The sequence below is a fragment of the Adiantum capillus-veneris genome, chromosome 27, assembly GCF_014529385.1.
Source record: "Adiantum capillus-veneris isolate H3 chromosome 27, ASM1452938v2, whole genome shotgun sequence".
Classification (NCBI taxonomy): domain Eukaryota; kingdom Viridiplantae; phylum Streptophyta; class Polypodiopsida; order Polypodiales; family Pteridaceae; genus Adiantum; species Adiantum capillus-veneris.
In genome coordinates this window covers 41,961,826-41,979,841 of record NC_140957.1, presented here as the reverse complement: position 1 = coordinate 41,979,841, position 18,016 = coordinate 41,961,826, and the positions used below count along the sequence as shown (strand labels likewise).

The 18,016-nt window shown below is 42.9% G+C and overlaps 1 protein-coding gene across 5 annotated transcripts; it reads left to right on the top strand.

The window, feature by feature from the left end:
- Nucleotides 1-353: 353 nt before the first annotated feature.
- On the top strand, nucleotides 354-6,943 carry LOC147421843 (protein CYTOSOLIC ABA RECEPTOR KINASE 7-like). 5 transcript variants are annotated; one of them, XM_086502407.1, is made up of 9 exons: nucleotides 354-371; nucleotides 685-824; nucleotides 1,945-2,204; nucleotides 2,314-2,440; nucleotides 3,181-3,454; nucleotides 4,376-4,508; nucleotides 5,096-5,182; nucleotides 6,464-6,604; nucleotides 6,685-6,763. In XM_086502407.1, the coding sequence occupies exons 2-8, from the start codon at nucleotides 731-733 to the stop codon at nucleotides 6,581-6,583; spliced, it is 1,095 nt and encodes a 364-aa protein (XP_086358533.1). In that variant the 5' UTR covers nucleotides 354-371; nucleotides 685-730; the 3' UTR covers nucleotides 6,584-6,604; nucleotides 6,685-6,763. The 5 variants fall into 5 exon arrangements, with proteins under 5 accessions (XP_086358533.1, XP_086358535.1, XP_086358531.1 ...); XM_086502409.1 differs by lacking the exon at nucleotides 354-371 and having other exon boundaries at nucleotides 399-824; nucleotides 6,464-6,529; nucleotides 6,584-6,604; nucleotides 6,685-6,943; XM_086502405.1 differs by lacking the exon at nucleotides 354-371 and adding an exon at nucleotides 400-585.
- Nucleotides 6,944-18,016: the final 11,073 nt, after the last annotated feature.

The following is an 18,016-nucleotide window of genomic DNA, read 5'->3' as shown; positions in this document are numbered from 1 at the left end:
GTAGCCCTTTGTTTTATAGGGAGCAAGTGCTGAAACACAACTTACTCCTTGCCAATGCTCATCAAGTCCCAAGCTGAGCTATTGGTTAAGGTACAAACCTTTTGCTCGAGTCAATTAATTTCTTTAGTAGCCCTTTGTTTTATAGGGTGCAAGTGCTGAAACACAACTTACTCCTTGCCAATGCTCATCAAGTCCCAAGCTGAGCTATTGGTTCTATTTCATCTGCTTGAGTTCCACAACAAAAACCAAGGCGACAACAATCACAACCAACTAGCCAAGCAAGCAACTGTGCTCCAAAATCTATGGGATCTGCACCTCAATGTTAGGCTACGCAAGCCGAAGAGTCAAGGTTTCTACATATATATAAAATAGTACGTTTGATCTGTTGACTACTCAGGTTCTCACGTTCACAAGCTCGTGACCCCCGTCTCCCGGGTCTCTCTCTCTTCTTCTTCTTCTTCTTCTTCTTCTTCTTCAATTCTTCTTCGCTCGCCCGTCTTGCTTGCGCCGCGCGCGCAGCACACAGCTTCCCCCTCTATTCTGAGTTTTATTCATTAAACTTGGCAAGCGAGATTAAAAATCGAAGTGGGTCTCTCTCTCTCTCTCTCTCTCTCTACGTCACCTACACACACACACACACACACACACACACACACACTCTGATCATCATCTGGATGTAATTAGGCTATGCTCATGTAAGGACGTCTGCATAATCAATCAACCTGTTCCCATGAAATTGCCTTGCTGCTTCTGGTTTCGATCAAACAAACGGTATTTGCCGCAATCAAGCAATGACCGGCGCCATGCAACCACTTTGTTTTCTGGTAATGACCGGCGTTCTGTTTCAATTCTTACATTAAGGGTATTATATTGGGGAAGCAGAAATTTTGAATTTCTCCACTTATCATGGCTCCTTTGTGGATCATAATAATGACCTTGGCGCTGTCTTCCCGGCACGTGCATCAGATTCAAAGTGGGTTACATTATCCTGTTTTGACTGTTTTTTCTACCATGAATCTTTCCATGCAAAAGATGTGTTGTCAGAATGCAGTATAATTATGTTGCATTGGTATTAAGTTCGTCACATGGATGCTTTCTTGACCTCTCGCCGTCCTTTGCGCGATCGAAGCTTATGTGATGTACACACATGTAGCCTTTAGACCCTGAACTAATGGGCCACATTTGGGCATTGCATATAGCTGATTAGGATGTACCAAAGGCATGCTACAAGGATTGTGGTCTTTCTAAGATGTAGAAGAGAAGGAAAACGAGGGCAGGGTGGAGTGGGGCGAGCGGTGAAGAACAACTTGGGCTTATGTTCTTACTATCGGCAGTTCATCAGACAGTAATTTGTGGAGATAGCTTCACCGTTGCATATCCTTACTCAGAAAGGGGTACTGTTCACTATGGGACCTTCAAAGATTATGACCGAGCAGCTCAAGCAGAAGTTGACTACGCGCCAAGTGTCGATTCTACCAGACTTGCAGAAATCTTTTGAGGTTTACTACAATGCTAATTGCGGGAGCAGTTTGGGTGCAGTCTTAATGCAGGACGACCATCTAGTAGCTTATGATGAGAGTCGGATGCATTTGAAGGCTGAGAGGGTTGCACAGATTATGAGAAGAAACTCTTAGCAGTCATACATGCTTTGAGTCAGTGGAAGCATTACATGTGCGGCGTAGGCTTTGCAGTGTATGTGGATCATCAAAGTTTGAATTCTTGTCTGAGATGAAGTTGTGAGAAAAGCAGATGAGATTTTTTTTGGGGGCCGGGGGAAGGCGAGGACCAAGGTGGAGCAGCTGGGGATTGTGTACTGGTAATGAGTGGTGGCTGTGTTCCATAGAGGCTAGATATTACCTTTTTTTTCTTGTGTTTTAAGTTGGTATAAACTATCCTTATCAATGACTTTGGCAAGATTGTAACATGTCTTGGTTACATGAGCAGACTCCATGGATGGCCATGGTTACCGACCAGGAGCTCGTCATCAAAGCTCAGTTGCAGAAATTCTTGAGCCAATCAAAGCACCAGCTTTATCAATGGATGAAGTGAGACAAGCAACAGAGAACTTTGGGTCAAATTCTTTAATAGGCGAGGGCTCCTTTGGACGAGTCTATCTTGGAAGATTGAAAGACGGAAGCTCTGTGGCAATCAAAAGGCTGGATGTAGGCAATCCGCAGGAATCTGACAATGAGTTTTTAGCTCAAGTATGTTTCTATGAAGAGAGAATATAGTAATTTCTGCTCTGTTTTGATTGCTAGGGAATGGTACATTGATAGTATTGATAATGTCCTTTTGTCATCTCAAGCTCTGCAGGTGTCGAGAGTATCGAGGCTAGAGAACGCAAACGTCGTGAAGCTTGTTGGATACTGTCTTGATGGAAATTTGAGGGTGTTGGCATATGAGTATGCCACTTTGGGCTCTTTACATGATATTTTACATGGTAAACTACTCTGCCAGACGCATATGTAACAGTTCTCATAGGATTTGTTAATAAGGTGAATGTGTGATGGTCGTTACGAAATGTTTTCATGTAATTTGTTAATTCTTTCTATCGTATGTGGTGCGTATGCCCTATCAATTACCTGATTTTTGTGCTAATTATTCATGCCAATGCTTCTATCAGTACTAGGCTTTAGTCTGCCATATATGCATCTCTATTGAGTGTGTGTGCTCTTTCTTTCTTGCATTGTAAGTGTACTGCGTGTGACACTATCACAAGAAGTTTTGGACAAATTCTCACAATATTTCCCACATTGTGACTTATCATGAGCTTCTGTGAGGGAGGCGCCGCATACCTAGCTAGGTATGCGGTGCCTCTCGAGCAGAAGCTCATGATGTTATGCATTGTATGAAAAACACTGAGGAAGACTCGGTTTTCCTACATGAGAAAATTTCTAAATCTTCTTGTGATATGTGCATGCTTGTGTGTGTGTAGAGAGAAGTGATCTATGATGTATGCTTGTGTGTGTGCACTTGCACGTGAATGTGTGTGTGTGGGAGCATATATATGGTACCTAGTTCTACACCCACTATTGGGCAGTGACGGCATCAGTATGTAGTCAATACTATGCGTGATGGAGGTGTGTCTTGTGGATGACTACCACAAAGGTGAGTCTAAGCTTGGCCCTCATTAAAATAAATTAGAATGACTTTTGATATACTTGTGATGGTGAAATTAAGGTCGAAAGAGTATTCAAGGTTCACAGCCAGGACCTATCCTTGATTTGATGCAACGTCTGAGGATTGCGGTCGGAGCAGCCAAGGGTTTAGAATATCTGCATGAGAAAGCTCTACATTCTTTCATTCACCGTGACATCAGGTCTAGCAACATTCTGCTGTTTGATGACTACTCAGCCAAGATTGCAGATTTTAACCTTTCAAATCAAGCACCGGATATGGCGGCCCGTCTACAGTCAACCCGCGTTCTTGGAACATTTGGCTATTATGCCCCAGAGTGAGTTCATAGTTCCTGTGAGCTTTGTAAATGATCTTTGCCTTTGTTCTGTGCATCTTGATGGTGTATTTTTTGTGTGCTGGGTATGTGAGTCTTAAAGTTGGGCCAGAGACAGGTCTACTTTTGTCGTTTACATAGATATGAAGAATGTGCTGTAGGTGGGGTTCTCAGCGATAATGCACACGGGCGTGCGGAGCTGGGACATTGGGATCAAGGGCCTGTATCCATCTAGGGCCCCGACATCAATCAGGCACCATAGATTTTCTTGGGTTATCTCGGGTACCCGAGATTACTTTGCTCGGAATATACGGTGCTTATTCATCCCACCGTAGATCCCATGAGCACATGCCCATGGAAGATCTATAGTGGAGGGGTGCCTCAAATATGCTCAACATGCACAATAAGTTTAACATACAGTAGCTTTTAGCAAAGGTATGTTTTCAGGCAAGATTTAGTGTTTTTGATGTGTTTTGCACTTGGTCAATTGTATTGCGTATGAAGGTGACGGTCAGTACATGAAAAAACCTAGGTTTAGTGTCCAAATTTTTACACTTATCTTTGAATTTTATATATATTTGAAGGTGAAGAAGAGAGGAGAAATTTTAATGTTATAGGAACAATCCCAAGAGATTTTAAAGATCTATCCAACAACAAGTCTTGAACCCAAGACCTGATACTCCAAAGGGAACTGGGATGACCAATCTACCACGCACACTTGGGTGAGAGAACCTACAAAATTTAAACAAATTTAGTTGAAAAGCCTTCCAATATAGTCAATTTGACTCTAAATTTTTCTAGGAAAAAGTTTGATCTCGGCACTTGTGACATTTGATAGTGTGTCAAGCCAGAGTTGCATGTGTCAATGAATATATGTTGTGTTTGGGAAAGCCCTGATTTAAACTATGCAATAGGTACTTTCAGGTATGCAATGACAGGGGAGCTAACCCACAAAAGTGATATCTATAGCTTCGGAGTGGTTTTGCTAGAGCTGCTCACTGGTAGAATGCCAGTCGATCATAAACTTCCACGCGGAGAACAAAGTTTGATTACATGGGTATATTCTCCATCACTATCTGAATTAGTGCTTATTTTTTTCATATGGTTAAGGCATATGCATACGGGTATGGTAGTATGATTTAAGTATGTTTTCGAGAGATCGTCCCAAACATACATGAGCTTTCACAAGAAGATTTAGAAATTATCTCCTGTAGGAAAATGGAGTCTTTTTCAGTGTTTTTCATACAATGCATAACATCATGAGCTTCTGCTCGAGAGGCACCACATACCTAGCTAGGTATGATTGGGGGCAGGGGACCCCCGCCCCCCCCCCTTGGCCGGCGGTCCCCTGCCCCCAATCGTACCTAGCTAGGTATGCGGTGCCTCCCTCATAGAAGCTCTTGATGTTGAGGTAAGTCACAATGTGATAATTATTGTGAGAATTTGTCCAATTTATTTACAAGTTGAAAATAAAAGTATAATAGTTGTTGAAATAGATAAAGGCATCCAGGCATCACAATGAGCTTGCAAGATGCAAATGAAAAATGTAAGAAGTAACATAGTGTGGAAGTTTTTAAACGAAACTGACCAATTTTATAGAATGAGCAGGTCTAAGTATGTTTTGATTTTATATATTTTTTGCAGGCAACTCCCAGATTAACTGAAGACAAAGTAAGGCAAATCATAGATCCTAGGCTCAAGGGAGATTACTCACTCAAGGCAGTGGCCAAGGTCAATTCTCTCTTGTCACATTTTTTCATGGATTTTAGAGTCACTGCTGTGATGGCATCTTTCTTTGTCATGCGGCATATTTCTAAACCCGGGGCATTCACTTTTCAAAACGTGTGTCATATCACGTGAGCAAGCTAGAGAGGATTATTGGTATACTTTTATGCATACATTAGAGGGGGTTAGGGATTTTTAAATAAGCCCACAATGTAAATATATAATGTATATTGGGGTATTTTAATAATCTCATGAGCACACTTGCCAATAGGGAGCTTTTGGTGAATGACTGCCCATGCTTCTAACCTGCTTGTTTGAGTGTTAATTAGTTGCTCTATTTAACTTATTTTGATGGCAATCCTTAGCGGATTAATGTGCAACATAATGATAAAGTAGTCCAGTTAGCCATGGATAAAGATTCATAATTTGGAGTAGCCAGCTTACTTATATTGGAAGGGAAGGAGGGGTAGCTGAATTGACTAATCAACATGCAAGAATTGGGTACTTGCGGTTAAATTTCGAGCACTAGTGCCCTACGTGGCAGTAGCAGTCGTCGCTGATTTAAAAAATGTTGAGCTTTTTAAAGGCAATGGTTGCTGCCACATACGCAGCAGCGCTCGAAATTTATCATCGCCCGTACAGTTTCCACTGTATTATCCATTTTGCCTCTCTCTTATGTCTCGTCTCTTGAAGGGTCCATGCATCTATTGACATACGGAATTTTCCATGGCATGACACAGTTCATTGCATATCCAGCGCTGGTACATGAAGACCTTGATAGCTTGAGGTTGCAAGTGACTATACAACCTTTAATGATGTATCCATGTTTAAGGTTTTAAGAGGTTTTTTCCTTCATGTGTATATATACATATACATATACATATACATATACATATACATATACATGCATACCTCTGTACACACACACGCGCACGCGTAAAGATGTATATACATACATATATAACCATACATCTGTATATATGTATGTATGTGTGTGTGTGTGTGTGTGTGTAGATGTGTGTGTGGCTATGTATGTATATATATACACACACACACACACATCTATATATATATACATACATACACACACACACACATATATTTAAAATATGTGTGTGTGTATGTATTAATTTATTTTTAATTCACTACTATCCTTGTACAGTGCAACTCTTGTCAATTGGGCCTAAGATATTCAACTTACTGACCGCCACAAGAAAAGTTAATGGATATACTTCTAGATCATATTCCATGCAATGTATTTTGAAATGTATGTATGCATGGGTGCAGCTAGCAGCGGTAGCAGCGCTATGTGTGCAATTTGAGGCCGATTTTCGCCCAAATATGAGTACGGTGGTGAGGACGTTACAAGGGTTGACTCGGAAGCCTGCAAATGGAGCTGCTCCTTAGACTCAATTTTGTGTTTTCAGTGTATGTATTACATATACATTTTATTCACAATATTCCACCTTCAATTCACAATAATGTTATTTGTAAATTGTGCTATCCAGGTCATGGAGGCAACAGAGTTGTATAAACATGTAGTGACAGGATGGGGTTCGGGAAAAGCTTTTTGGCTGCATGCTTCAATGTTTTCTCATATTTTAGTTTATAGAATAAGAGGAGCAATGGTATGTGTTCAAGAATAATGAGTATTGACCAAAAAATGTATGTATTGTAGGGGAAAGGAGCCAATTGTGAGACATTTCTCAATAAGGAAATGCATGCATCCCAATTTAGAGATGATAATCTCAAATTTGCTTGGAATTTGCTTATGTCTCCTCTTGTGATTCACCAAAAAGTACTACTAGGGCTTGAGTCTCTATAATCTCTTAAAGAGCCTAAAGAATGACACTGCTCTCAAATAGAGCACCAAGATAAAATCTAAAAATACCAATCTTGGTATTGTCTAATTCGTCTGTTTATTAGAAATTTGATGTAGCACTTGCATTTCAAAAATGACTAGATACCCCCCCCCCACCAAAAAAAAAAACAAACAAACAAACAACAAACAAACAAACTTTATTTCAATTAGGTGTCTCTATATTGGCTCCTCTACCTTCACACCATCTTCATTTGAAAGAGATTGTAATGTTGGAGGTGACATTTGCGCAACTAAAAAGTTAACAAATTTTGTTATAGTTGAAACCTCTCCTTTACGGCGTATTTTATGTTGGTCAAATCTAGTTGCACGTCTAGAGAGTTACTATCTATCCACACAAAATTGAGCTTGTTATATTTAAAATCCAACAGTCGATGATACAAAAGAGTCCACCTGTGTAGATAAAAACTTATTGTATTGACTTCAAAAGCTTCATTTTGTATCATATGAGAGAATGAGGCAGCAAATGGGAATATATGCCTTTTCCCTTATCCCAAGGTTTCGATATAATAGCTATGCAAATGGAGTGCACTTTTGACATCTATCCAATGCTCAATAACTCAAGACAATGCACAAAGCCCTCTCTTGGAAGTCTCTTTGTGAGTAGATTAGCAGGATTGTCCTTGGTGTGGATCTTCATCAGTTGTATCTACTTGTTTTCAAGTACTTCCCTAATGAAGTGATATTTCACATCAATATGCTTAGTCTTCGAATGGAACACTGGATTCTTTGCCAATTGTATAGCACTTTGACTATCACAATATAACTCTGGCATATCTACTTTGATTCCCAAGTCTGCTACCAATCTACCAAGCCAAATAGCTTCTTTGCATGCCTCATTTGCTGCACCATACTCGGCTTCTATAGTAGACTACGTAATACAATCTTGTAATCGAGATCGCCATGATATGGCACCTCCAGCCAATGTAAAGACATAGCCTAATGTAGATCTCCTCTTATCTAAGTCTCCTCCATAATCTGAGTCAACGGTATCCTCTGACACTCAAATCCTGACTACCTTTCTGCCATTTGTCTACTAGCAAGTAACATGTCATCCACATACAAGATGAGGATTATCATGCTACCATCCTTAGCTTGTCGAGTATATAGGCAATGAGCTGTCTCACTTCTCTTGTATCCTTGAGAAAGCATAAATTGGTGAAACTTCTTGTACCATTCTCTTGGTGCCTGTTTCAAGCCATAGAGACTCTTTCTCAAACGACATACCAATTTCTCTTTGCCTTTCTCAACATACCCTTCTGGCTGCTGCATATAAACCTCCTCATGCAAATCTCCATGAAGAAATGCCGTTTTCACATTCATCTGATGTAAATGCAGATCATGTTTGGCAACCAAATCAAGTATACTTCTCAATGTTGTCATCTTGACAATTGGTGAAAAGACTTCATCAAAATCTATTCCATGTTCTTGCTTAAAACCCTTAGCAACCAACCGTGCTTTGTATTTTGGTTAGAATCACAAATTGCTTAGGCAGCAAATATGACCTAAACTTTGTAGTTGCAAATCTAAGAGCTAGGACTAAGTGTTCCACATGAGTGAAACCTTTCTCTCCTGCTGTCATCATTCGACTAGAGATTTAGATTGGCCTCATGAAAGATGTCGTCATATCCTTTTGGAGTAGCACAGCCCCCAATGAGTCATCACCAACACTTCAGGTGACATAGAATTTTTCATCCCACTTAGGTGGTGAGATAGTTGGCAGGGTGGCTAAAACCTCCTTTACCTTGTTGTAGTGATGTTCGCTTTCCTCGTCTCAAGTGAAAGTTGATCTTTGAGTGAGTTGTTGCAGTGGTAGAACAAGTTGTGATAGTAGATGTATGAATCTACTTAAGTACCTCACCTTCTGTAGAAAAGAGACAAGTTGACGTGCGGTCGTTGGTGAAGGTAGGGCTATGAGTGCAGACACCTTACTTGGGTCGGCGTTGATACCTTTTGCTTAAATTTCATGGCCTAGTAGAATGACTTTACTCTCCCCAATGTGGCATTTATCCACATTTAATTGCCCGCCTAGGCTCTGCAACCTGGCCAAACCTTCAGTTACCTTTTCTAAATGTGAAATACGGGAGCTATATATACAAAAATCATCAATGAACACTCTTATGGATGTTCCAAAGAACGGTTGAAAAACATATGTGACATATCTTTGGAATGTGGCAGGTGCATTTCTGAGACCAAATGGCATAACCCTGTATGCAAAACAACCCCATGGCGTGATAAAAGTGGTTTTTAGCTGATCTTCCAAGGCTATGCGTATTTGAAAGTATCCAGAATAACCATCACACACGGTATAGCATTCAAAACCCGCTACTTCATTCAGAATTCCATCCAAGAAAGGGAGAGGAAAGTGGTCTCTCTTTGTAGCTGCATTTAGTGGTTTGTAGTCAATACAGACCCTCCACTTACCATTCTTTTTAGGCGTCACCACTACGGGTGACACCCATTCTGAGTTTTCTACAGGATAGATGAATCCCGCCTCTAGAAGTTTCCTTACCTCGGCCAAGCAGTGCCTTTTCTTGTATGACCCCCAGTCGTCGTAGCTTTTGCACAACTGGTTTTACCCCTTCCTTCAGCTTAATATGATGTTCCACCACTGTAATGCCTGTGATTCTTTCATAGTTGTCAATGAACAGGTTAGGAAATCCCATCAACATTTGCAAAAAACTATCTTTCTCCTCAAGTGTTAATTCCGTAGACAACATACCCTTCAACCTACTTTCTCCTAGGCCAGGTGATTTGCTCTCCTCTTCATTGGGTTTCCCTTTTGGTGATGGATCACCAGTTGTGCTTACCCTTTGTGGATCCTTCATAACGATACCCATCACATCAATGGAATTGTCACTTTCGTCGGTGGATGTGGTCAGCTCCTCCTCAGAACTGGAAGATTCGCTAGTGGTTTCATTTGCTGATGTTTCCAGATTCATTTGCTTCTGCTTGCCAATCCTCATTTGCGTAGAAGGCCAGTACCCCAGTCTTGTTTTTCCTTCATGGCCATCAACCATGGCCTTCCCAAGATTAGTGGATAGCCCTCCCCCTTAGTAGGCATTAGAAAAACATCTACCTCTACCTCAGTGTTGAAAGCTTTTATTTTCACGGCACTTACCACACCCACAAACTTTACTTTTGCGTTGTTTGCCATCTTTTCCTTGCATGGAGAAGGCCTATCAACCTCGAGCCCTAATCGAAGCATCATAGCTTCGCTCATTACACAGATTTGTGCACTTCCATCAATGTAGGTGTTTCCAACCCTCTTTCCTTTTATGTTTACATCGACAATTGGAAGGATGTCATCCATGTTGCATCCCGAAATTGCTCCGGCTACCTTTGTTTTGGAGCGTCTTGTACTTACCATTTTAGACCATTGTCGCCTTACTTTAGGTACAAGACGTAGCGGCTATGGCCATGTAATCTTCGGTCCTTGCTCTGCCAAATCCAATGTTAGATCATAGGGCTTAGAACTTTCCCCTAGCTGAAAGTCGGTGATGCCCAATTTCCCTCGTGGCCTGGATGGCCTCTTGCTAGTCTCTCCTCTCATGCTTCTCTCATCATCTGATTGTGTAGCTTTCTCCCTCCTAGCTCTTTTCACAGTCATGGCTTCAAGTGGTTCTAAAAAGGTTACCTTCTCCTTACCCTTGTCCCTCTCCTTTGCTCTGGGTGGATCCACTACTACGGCTTTTCATTTCTCTTCTAGCCTTATGATGTTTACAGGGCGATCAGGTGGTGGGGCTGGTGGAAGAGGTGGGATGGATGCTTGTAGTGGTGTCTGGGGTGGACGTAGAATTTGTGTTGGTGGGGCTGGTGCTCGGGGTGGGGGTGTTCTTTCTCTAGGGGGTGACAATTGGTTCCTCCTACCTCCTTTATTATAGTTTTGTCGTGGTTTGGGACATTAGTACATATCGTGACCGTCTTCTCCGCAGTTGTAGCAATGATACTCCCTGTTTTGTCGTCGTGCTCTTCCAGGGTCTTGATATCTTTATTGACTCCTCCCTTGCTGTATTAAGTGGACATACAAATTCTGCAGTTGGTCAGTAATATGGGCCAACATATCTTGTTGGTCATCTCTTACCCCAAGAGCCGGTGGTGGTGGTGGAATGGTGGTTGTCGTAGTTGCTGGTCGATGCGATGTTCCTACTTCTGTTGACTCGGTTTCTTTGGCTTTCATTCACAGCTTCTTGTCCTTAAGGCGAGCAATCTCAACGGCTAACTCGTACGTAGCCGGGAATCTACCTTTCACCTTCTCCTTGAGAAGCGGCCATAAGCCATGCGTAAACCGATCTTTTTTTAGGAAATCGGGTGTAGCTTCCCCCCTTGCCAGTGACTCAACCCACCGTTCCCACAAATCCACAAATTTGGACTCATAGGTGGCATATTCTAAAAGACCCTCCTGCTTCAAGTCTCTCAACTTGTCCCACAACTTTTCTGAAGTGGTACCTCCCCCAAAGCGCCTCTTAAAAGCGGTTTTTAAGGGTTCCCAGTCATCCTTGGTTGCTTGTGGAAGTGCATTGTACCATAATCTAGCTTCTAGCTTCATGAGATGCTTAAAGATTCTAACCCGGGATTCATCTGTATCTTTGTTACTCACTACACATGCTACTTCAAAGTCATCTAGGAAGTCTGTTACCAAATCCTCCCCCTTATTTCCTTTAAATGTTGGAAATGCTACACTTTCCATGATTACTGAGAGCGGGCTAGAAAGACACACTGCTTAACTTGCAAAAGTTTTTTTCTTTACAAGGAGGCGTGTATACCCTCTTATACTAGGACATAGATTAAAACTTCAAACGGTACATTGCCTTGTACGAAAGGTAAGACAAATGGCTGATCTGATTCCAGAACCTCAAAAAACCGCTTCCCACCCGGCATGGTGTCAATGACGTGCTGGTAGTGAGCCTTCAAGTCCAATATTACCTTGATTGAGCGTACACGTGTTGGTATGTGTGATCTGTCTTGAGGTAGGTTGCACTGATTCATGTGAAGCTTAGACTTTCTTAGTCACTGTCCAAGCTTGTGGGAGAGGGTGGAGTTCTTTCCTGAAACAAACTCAGTAGATCCCTAGTTTCTCTAGTGAGAGTGTGAGCCAATGATTCCGTTATCTGTGCTGCAGCATCAGGTGCGACTTGAAAACTGACTGTGATAATTACCTCGGTGACTTGAGTTACCCGATTCTCAAAGTAGAATAGTGTTGATTCTCTATCGTGCAGAGCTCCTTCCATTTTGTTGTTGTGGGTTGGTTGTAGGTTGCGGACATGGTTTCGACCTTCTCCTTCTTCTTCTTGGCACTTGGCCTATGTATATCCACTGGGTTTGGCGTGTTGGTTGACTCTCCCACTGCAAATCGATTACCGTTACGCCTGGCACTCGAACTTCGATGGAGATGCGGAGTTCGTCTAGTTGTGCTTGGAGCTCTTCTTCTTCTGTCGTCCAATTAGCAAATCCTGCTAGCCATTCATCCATTCACAATAGTTTAGGGGTTTCAGTCTTGTAAACTGAAGGGTTTCATGAAAAGATCCTTAGTGGGGGCACCAAATGACGGGAGCAAAGCGAACCCCAAACCCCGACGGACTCTAAAACACCGGGGCCGAATGGCGCGCCTCGAGCCTGTCACGGTAAAGCGAACAGGGGGCACCACCTAGCTTGAGCGGCTAGGACGCAAACAATACACCACCATAACAAATTTTTCATCCAAGAGAGATGGATGCTTGGGGGTAATGATGAAGAGGAAGGGGAATGAGAGCAAGAGAGAGAGAGAGAGAGAGAGAGAGAGAGAGAGAGAGAGAGAGAGAGAGAGAGAGAGAGAGAGAGTATAGCGGCTTAGTACTTAGGCACCACAGAAGGATGGCGAATTTGCACATCCTTCACACATACACAAGCTCACTCCAAACACAAGACTAGGTGGCAATTCCGCACACCTCACATGGGTAAAACATTGCAAGAAAAAATACTCACAAAACCTCAAGCTTTATTTAGAGAATAAGGCGATGAAATGGGGAGCATAGGGTAGGGGAAAGAGAAGGGAGAGAGTGGTAGAGCACATGGCGGATAGGTGGGAGCTGATGGCGAAGACTCGCACGAGGGGTATGGCCATCATCCTTCATTTAGCTGCCCTTCATCTTCCATAGCCCAAGGGTGTAGAGGTCATGCTCAAGACGAGCATGGTGATTGCAGTGATGGTGATGGTGATGGTGTGTATGTGTGTGTGTGTGTGTGCACTAGGCACACACAGTGCATAGAGTACTCTTTGGTGATGTTGTGTGTGTGTGAAGTGTGATGGTGACCCCTCTTTATATAGGGGAGGAGGGGGGAGAAATTCTAGAATTTAGGAATGAAGAAATCATTATCTACATAGGCCATGTGACTGTGGGCCCCACTTGTCTGGCTGTGTGTATATGTGCCAGAACAGTAGTCTCATGAGTAAAAAGGAGGGGTCGACCAAAGCAAGCAAGGGGTGTGCTTGGGGATATACACCCTCTCACACACTCATTTTTCAAGGATTTTCACTTGGTGAAAGTAGAGAAATCCCACCTCCTTCTCCAAGCTTGTTGAGAAGTTGAGTGTCTACACCAACAATCTTGGCTATGAAATGCAAATCCAACCAAGAGACATGCTTCAATGCTTAAACTTTCCATCTTCTCCATCTTCAGTACTATGCTATTATGTATGCGAGCAAGAAGAGTGATGATAAGTGAGGAACTATTTCTTTCTTCTATGGAATGTTTCTTCTTCTTTTTCCCTAACCTCATTCCCCGCTAGCTCTCTCCACCTTCGAAGGTGTTTGAGGCCTTGGGACTGAGGCTGTGGATGGTTAATTCTTTTTACAAAGTCTATGGTATGCTCGTGATGCATGAAGCTTTCCATCTTCATAGCATCACCAAGGTCACAAGGAACACAAGGATTGTATTATACCAAGTCTCTCTTGATGGGAGAATCTATAATACAAAAGCCTATCGGAGGGGAGACCGGCTCCACATAAATCCGGTCCTCAAGTTTGTCAAGTTCTCTAACATGCCAAGTTAACTAAGTACCATCTTTATGTTGCTATTATTAATTAAGTTCACCTCTTTGCTCACAAAGTAACCTCACAAAAATGCTCTCTTTGATTCTCCAATTCTCAAAGTTCATAGGCCATTTCTATTACATATGGGAATGAAGGTATGTTGTCACAAGTGAAATTATGGCCTTTTGGCACAAAATCTAGGGGGCTTGCAAGTGCGTTGAACCACTTTAGTTACCCAAACTTGGGTTAATATTCAAATCATAGAAGGGCAACCCAAGAGCACTAGCGAAATAGCCCCCCTCTAGCCATCGAGGGTGTTGAATGGACATTTTATTTATTTTCAAGTCAATAATCATAAGCGTTACCATCATAATATTTGTCTGGGACCAAAAAGACTTGCTAATTTTTCCTTCATATCTATTTCAATGTCAATTGCACGTGTATTGGCATGTGTCTTATTGCTATAGTTATTAATTTGGTTAATTAGTCATAATGATTTCCTTTTCTTTTATATGTTGATCTAAAATAGTGGGTATGTTGAGCAAGTTTGGAGATATCCACGACCCTTGGAAATATCCTTGATCAAGGCCCCTACAATGATAGCAAGCTTATGTCCTGAATTTGACCAGCTTAGCATGCCTGCATGGATGTCCTCCAAACCGCCGTTGTAGAAGGAATTTTCTTTTAAGTCCCCCTTTTACTACTCCAATGAAAAGCTTTTTTTAACCTTGTCTTGCCTTTATTTCTCCCTTTTTGAGTTCTCATCATGTAAAGAAAAATGGTAAACAATCTTAAATAAATATAAATATCTAAACAAACATAATATGGCGGAAGGGAGTCCCCTTTGCACGTGGTGCAAGCTGCGGGATGAAGGCTAAATTCCAAAAATAAGAGTGGCTCCTGGACACACGATAAAGAGGGAGAGAGAAAGAGAGAGAGATCATCGAAAGCGGCTAGCCGTACGAGTGTGTGTGTGTGTGTGTGTGTATATATACATATATATATATATATATGTATATATATACTATATATGAAGGAGACAGGAATTCAGACGGCCACGTGGTGATTTCTCCTTGCTCCGGCAAGTGTTCTCTGCAGCCCAGCCCGGTGACACAAGACTCAAGAGAGCGCATGAGAGAGAGAGAGAGAGAGAGAGAGAGAGAGAGAGAGAGAGAGAGAGAGAGAGAGAGAGAGAGAGAGAGAGAGAGAGAGAGAGAGAACGGGGTCGGAGACCCGAGAGTACAAAAGCGGTTTTTCAGCTACCCCTTTAAGGCGAGGGGGCCAATATTATGGCACGAAACTTGACGTGGAGCGCTTTTCCACCTCCCACATGAGCTCATATTTTCGCCTGCATATCTTGCTTTGCTCGGTTGGCGATGATCAAAGAAAAAGCTCATGTGCGAATGTCTCCCTTCTCCTAGGGGCTGCTCTGCAGTGCACGCATGTGTAGTCCACGCATCACCACCTCCCTTCCGGTTCCCAGATGCTCTCTCCAGCTAAGGCATTAACCAGCTTGCTAGAGGTCCCTGCGCTACTGGCAGTGGCAACCTTTGCTGCCCACCTCCTTCCCTTGCATGCATTAGAATAAGCTTGAAAATGATTTTATTGAGTAAAATACTTTTTTTAATACAATTTGTGGCTCTAGAAGAAAGCAAAGAGACCATTAGGCCATTGAAACATGAAAGCAAATCAGTATTGACCCTTGGTATGCAAACCAAGGGCCTTGGTTTTGATATGGAGCAAATCCTGTTGGTAATTCCAGCCTAAAAGAGTTAGCAGGAGGCAATGTGGCGTTAATGGACCAGAAATTTAGCAGGGTAGAACCCATCATTCACGCATCCTGCATTCAACGCGCTAGCCAATTCGCCTCTGCTCCAGATGTTGAGAATGTTGCCATGTGCAATACTACTGGCATATAGCATCGCTGGAATTGGGGGCCGCCATTCTACCGGCCCCCTTACCTTACCCCACACAGCTTGCATACTTATGCCTTATGTACCGTTTTCTTCAGAGCATCATGCAATTACATTGATTGGGATAAGTCTTGCACACGGTGTGTAGCATTTGCGTGAGAGAGAGAGAGAGAGAGAGAGAGAGAGAGAGAGAGAGAGAGAGAGAGAGAGAGAGAGAGAGAGAGAGAGAGAGAGAGAAATCTATACTACCTATGAAGGAGATACGTATTCACGCTGCCACGTGTCTTCAAAAGCTGGATCTGGTTAAGAGAGCTGGATGGCGAGCTCGCCACAACAATCGGTTAAGGGAGCTGGCCTTGCAAGAAAACGCTTTGAGCGTTGCTGGCCCTTCAGCTTACCTTGGGAGAAATGTTATAAACCCACGTTCACTGAATTGCGCTACTGCTGCAAGGTATGGGACCTCTATGTGTGTGTGTGTGTGTGTTGTCGATGTTGCACGGTCTCCAGGTTTTCTCTCTCTCTCCCTCTCTCTCTGTCTCTCTCTCTTTGCCTGCTTTGTAGGGTAGTAGAGGGGGAGGGCCGTCGATATGTCGTCTACACCTTATGTGTATATGTTGCTTCAGCTTTGTTGGTAGAGCGCCAGACGTTTTCTCTCTCTCTCTCTCTCTCTCTCTCTCTCTCTCTCTCTCAGACACAGACACACACACAGATACTAGGGCTGGAGGACATTAGATGTAACTGCAACACGTTGACATGTAACTCCACAGCTTCTCCTCTAGTTGTGTAAAGGGTTGGGATGTCGAATATCTGCCTGCATCTCGAGAAAGAGACTGGTCTTGGCGGCGCAATCCGACGGCGGGTATAGAGAACAGGGCTTGCAATTGGAAAGCATGGGCATGCTGTTTGCTACCTAGCGCTTATGTCGAGGGATTTGGCATTGGCAAGGTGATGCTCACTACTATATATGAAGGAGACAGGAATTCAAAAGGCCACGTGGTGATTTCTCCTTGCTCCGGCAAGTGTTCTTTGCAGCCCAGCCCGGTGACACAAGACTCAAGAGAGCGCATGAGAGAGAGAGAGAGAGAGAGAGAGAGAGAGAGAGAGAGAGAGAGAGAGAGAGAGAGAGAGAGAGAGAGAGAGAGAGAGAGAGAGAGAGAGAGAGAGAGAGAGAGAGAGAGAGAGAGAGAATAGGGTCAGAGAACCAAGTGTACAAAAGCGGTTTTTTTGCTACCCCTTTAAGGCGAGGGGGCCAATATTATGGCACGAAACTTGACGTGGAGTGCTTTTCCACCTCCCACATGAGCTCATATTTTCACCTGCATATCTTGCTTTGCTCGGTTGGCGATGATCAAAGAAAAAGCTCATGCGCGAATGTCTCCCTTTGCCTAGGGTGCCCTGTTGGGCTGCTCTGCAGTGCACGCATGTGTAGTCCACGCATCACCACCTCCCTTCCGGTTCCCAGATGCTCTCTCCAGCTAAGGCATTAACCAGCTTGCTAGAGGTCCCTGCGCTACTGGCAGTGGCAACCTTTGCTGCCCACCTCCTTCCCTTGCATGCATTAGAATAAGCTTGAAAATGATTTTATTGAGTAAAATACTTTTTTTAATACAATTTGTGGCTCTAGAAGAAAGCAAAGAGACCATTAGGCCATTGAAACATGAAAGAAAATCAGTGTTGACCCTTGGTATGCAAACCAAGGGCCTTGGTTTTGATATGGAGCAAATCCTGTTGGTAATTCCAGCCTAAAAGAGTTAGCAGGAGACAATGTGGCGTTAATGGACCAAAATTTGAGCAGGGTAGAACCCATCATTCACGCATCCTGCATTCAACGCGCTAGCCAATTCGCCTCTGTTCTGGACGTTGAGAATGTTGCCATGTGCAATACTACTGGCATATAGCATCGCTAGAATTGGGGGCCGCCATTCTACTGGCCCCCTTACCTTACCCCACAAAACTTGCATACTTATGCCTTATGTACCGTTTTCTTCAGAGCATCATGCAATTACATTGATTGGGATAAGTCTTGCACACGGTGT

Bases quoted from the DNA above. Each gene is read 5' to 3' on its own strand.
- LOC147421843 (XM_086502409.1), top strand. From the start codon at position 731: ATGAAATTGCCTTGCTGCTTCTGGTTTCGATCAAACAAACGGTATTTG. The intron at 825-1,944 runs GTAATGACCGGC...TTACATGAGCAG, and splicing joins TGCAACCACTTTGTTTTCTG to ACTCCATGGATGGCCATGGT. The intron at 3,455-4,375 runs GTGAGTTCATAG...AGGTACTTTCAG, and splicing joins TTTGGCTATTATGCCCCAGA to GTATGCAATGACAGGGGAGC.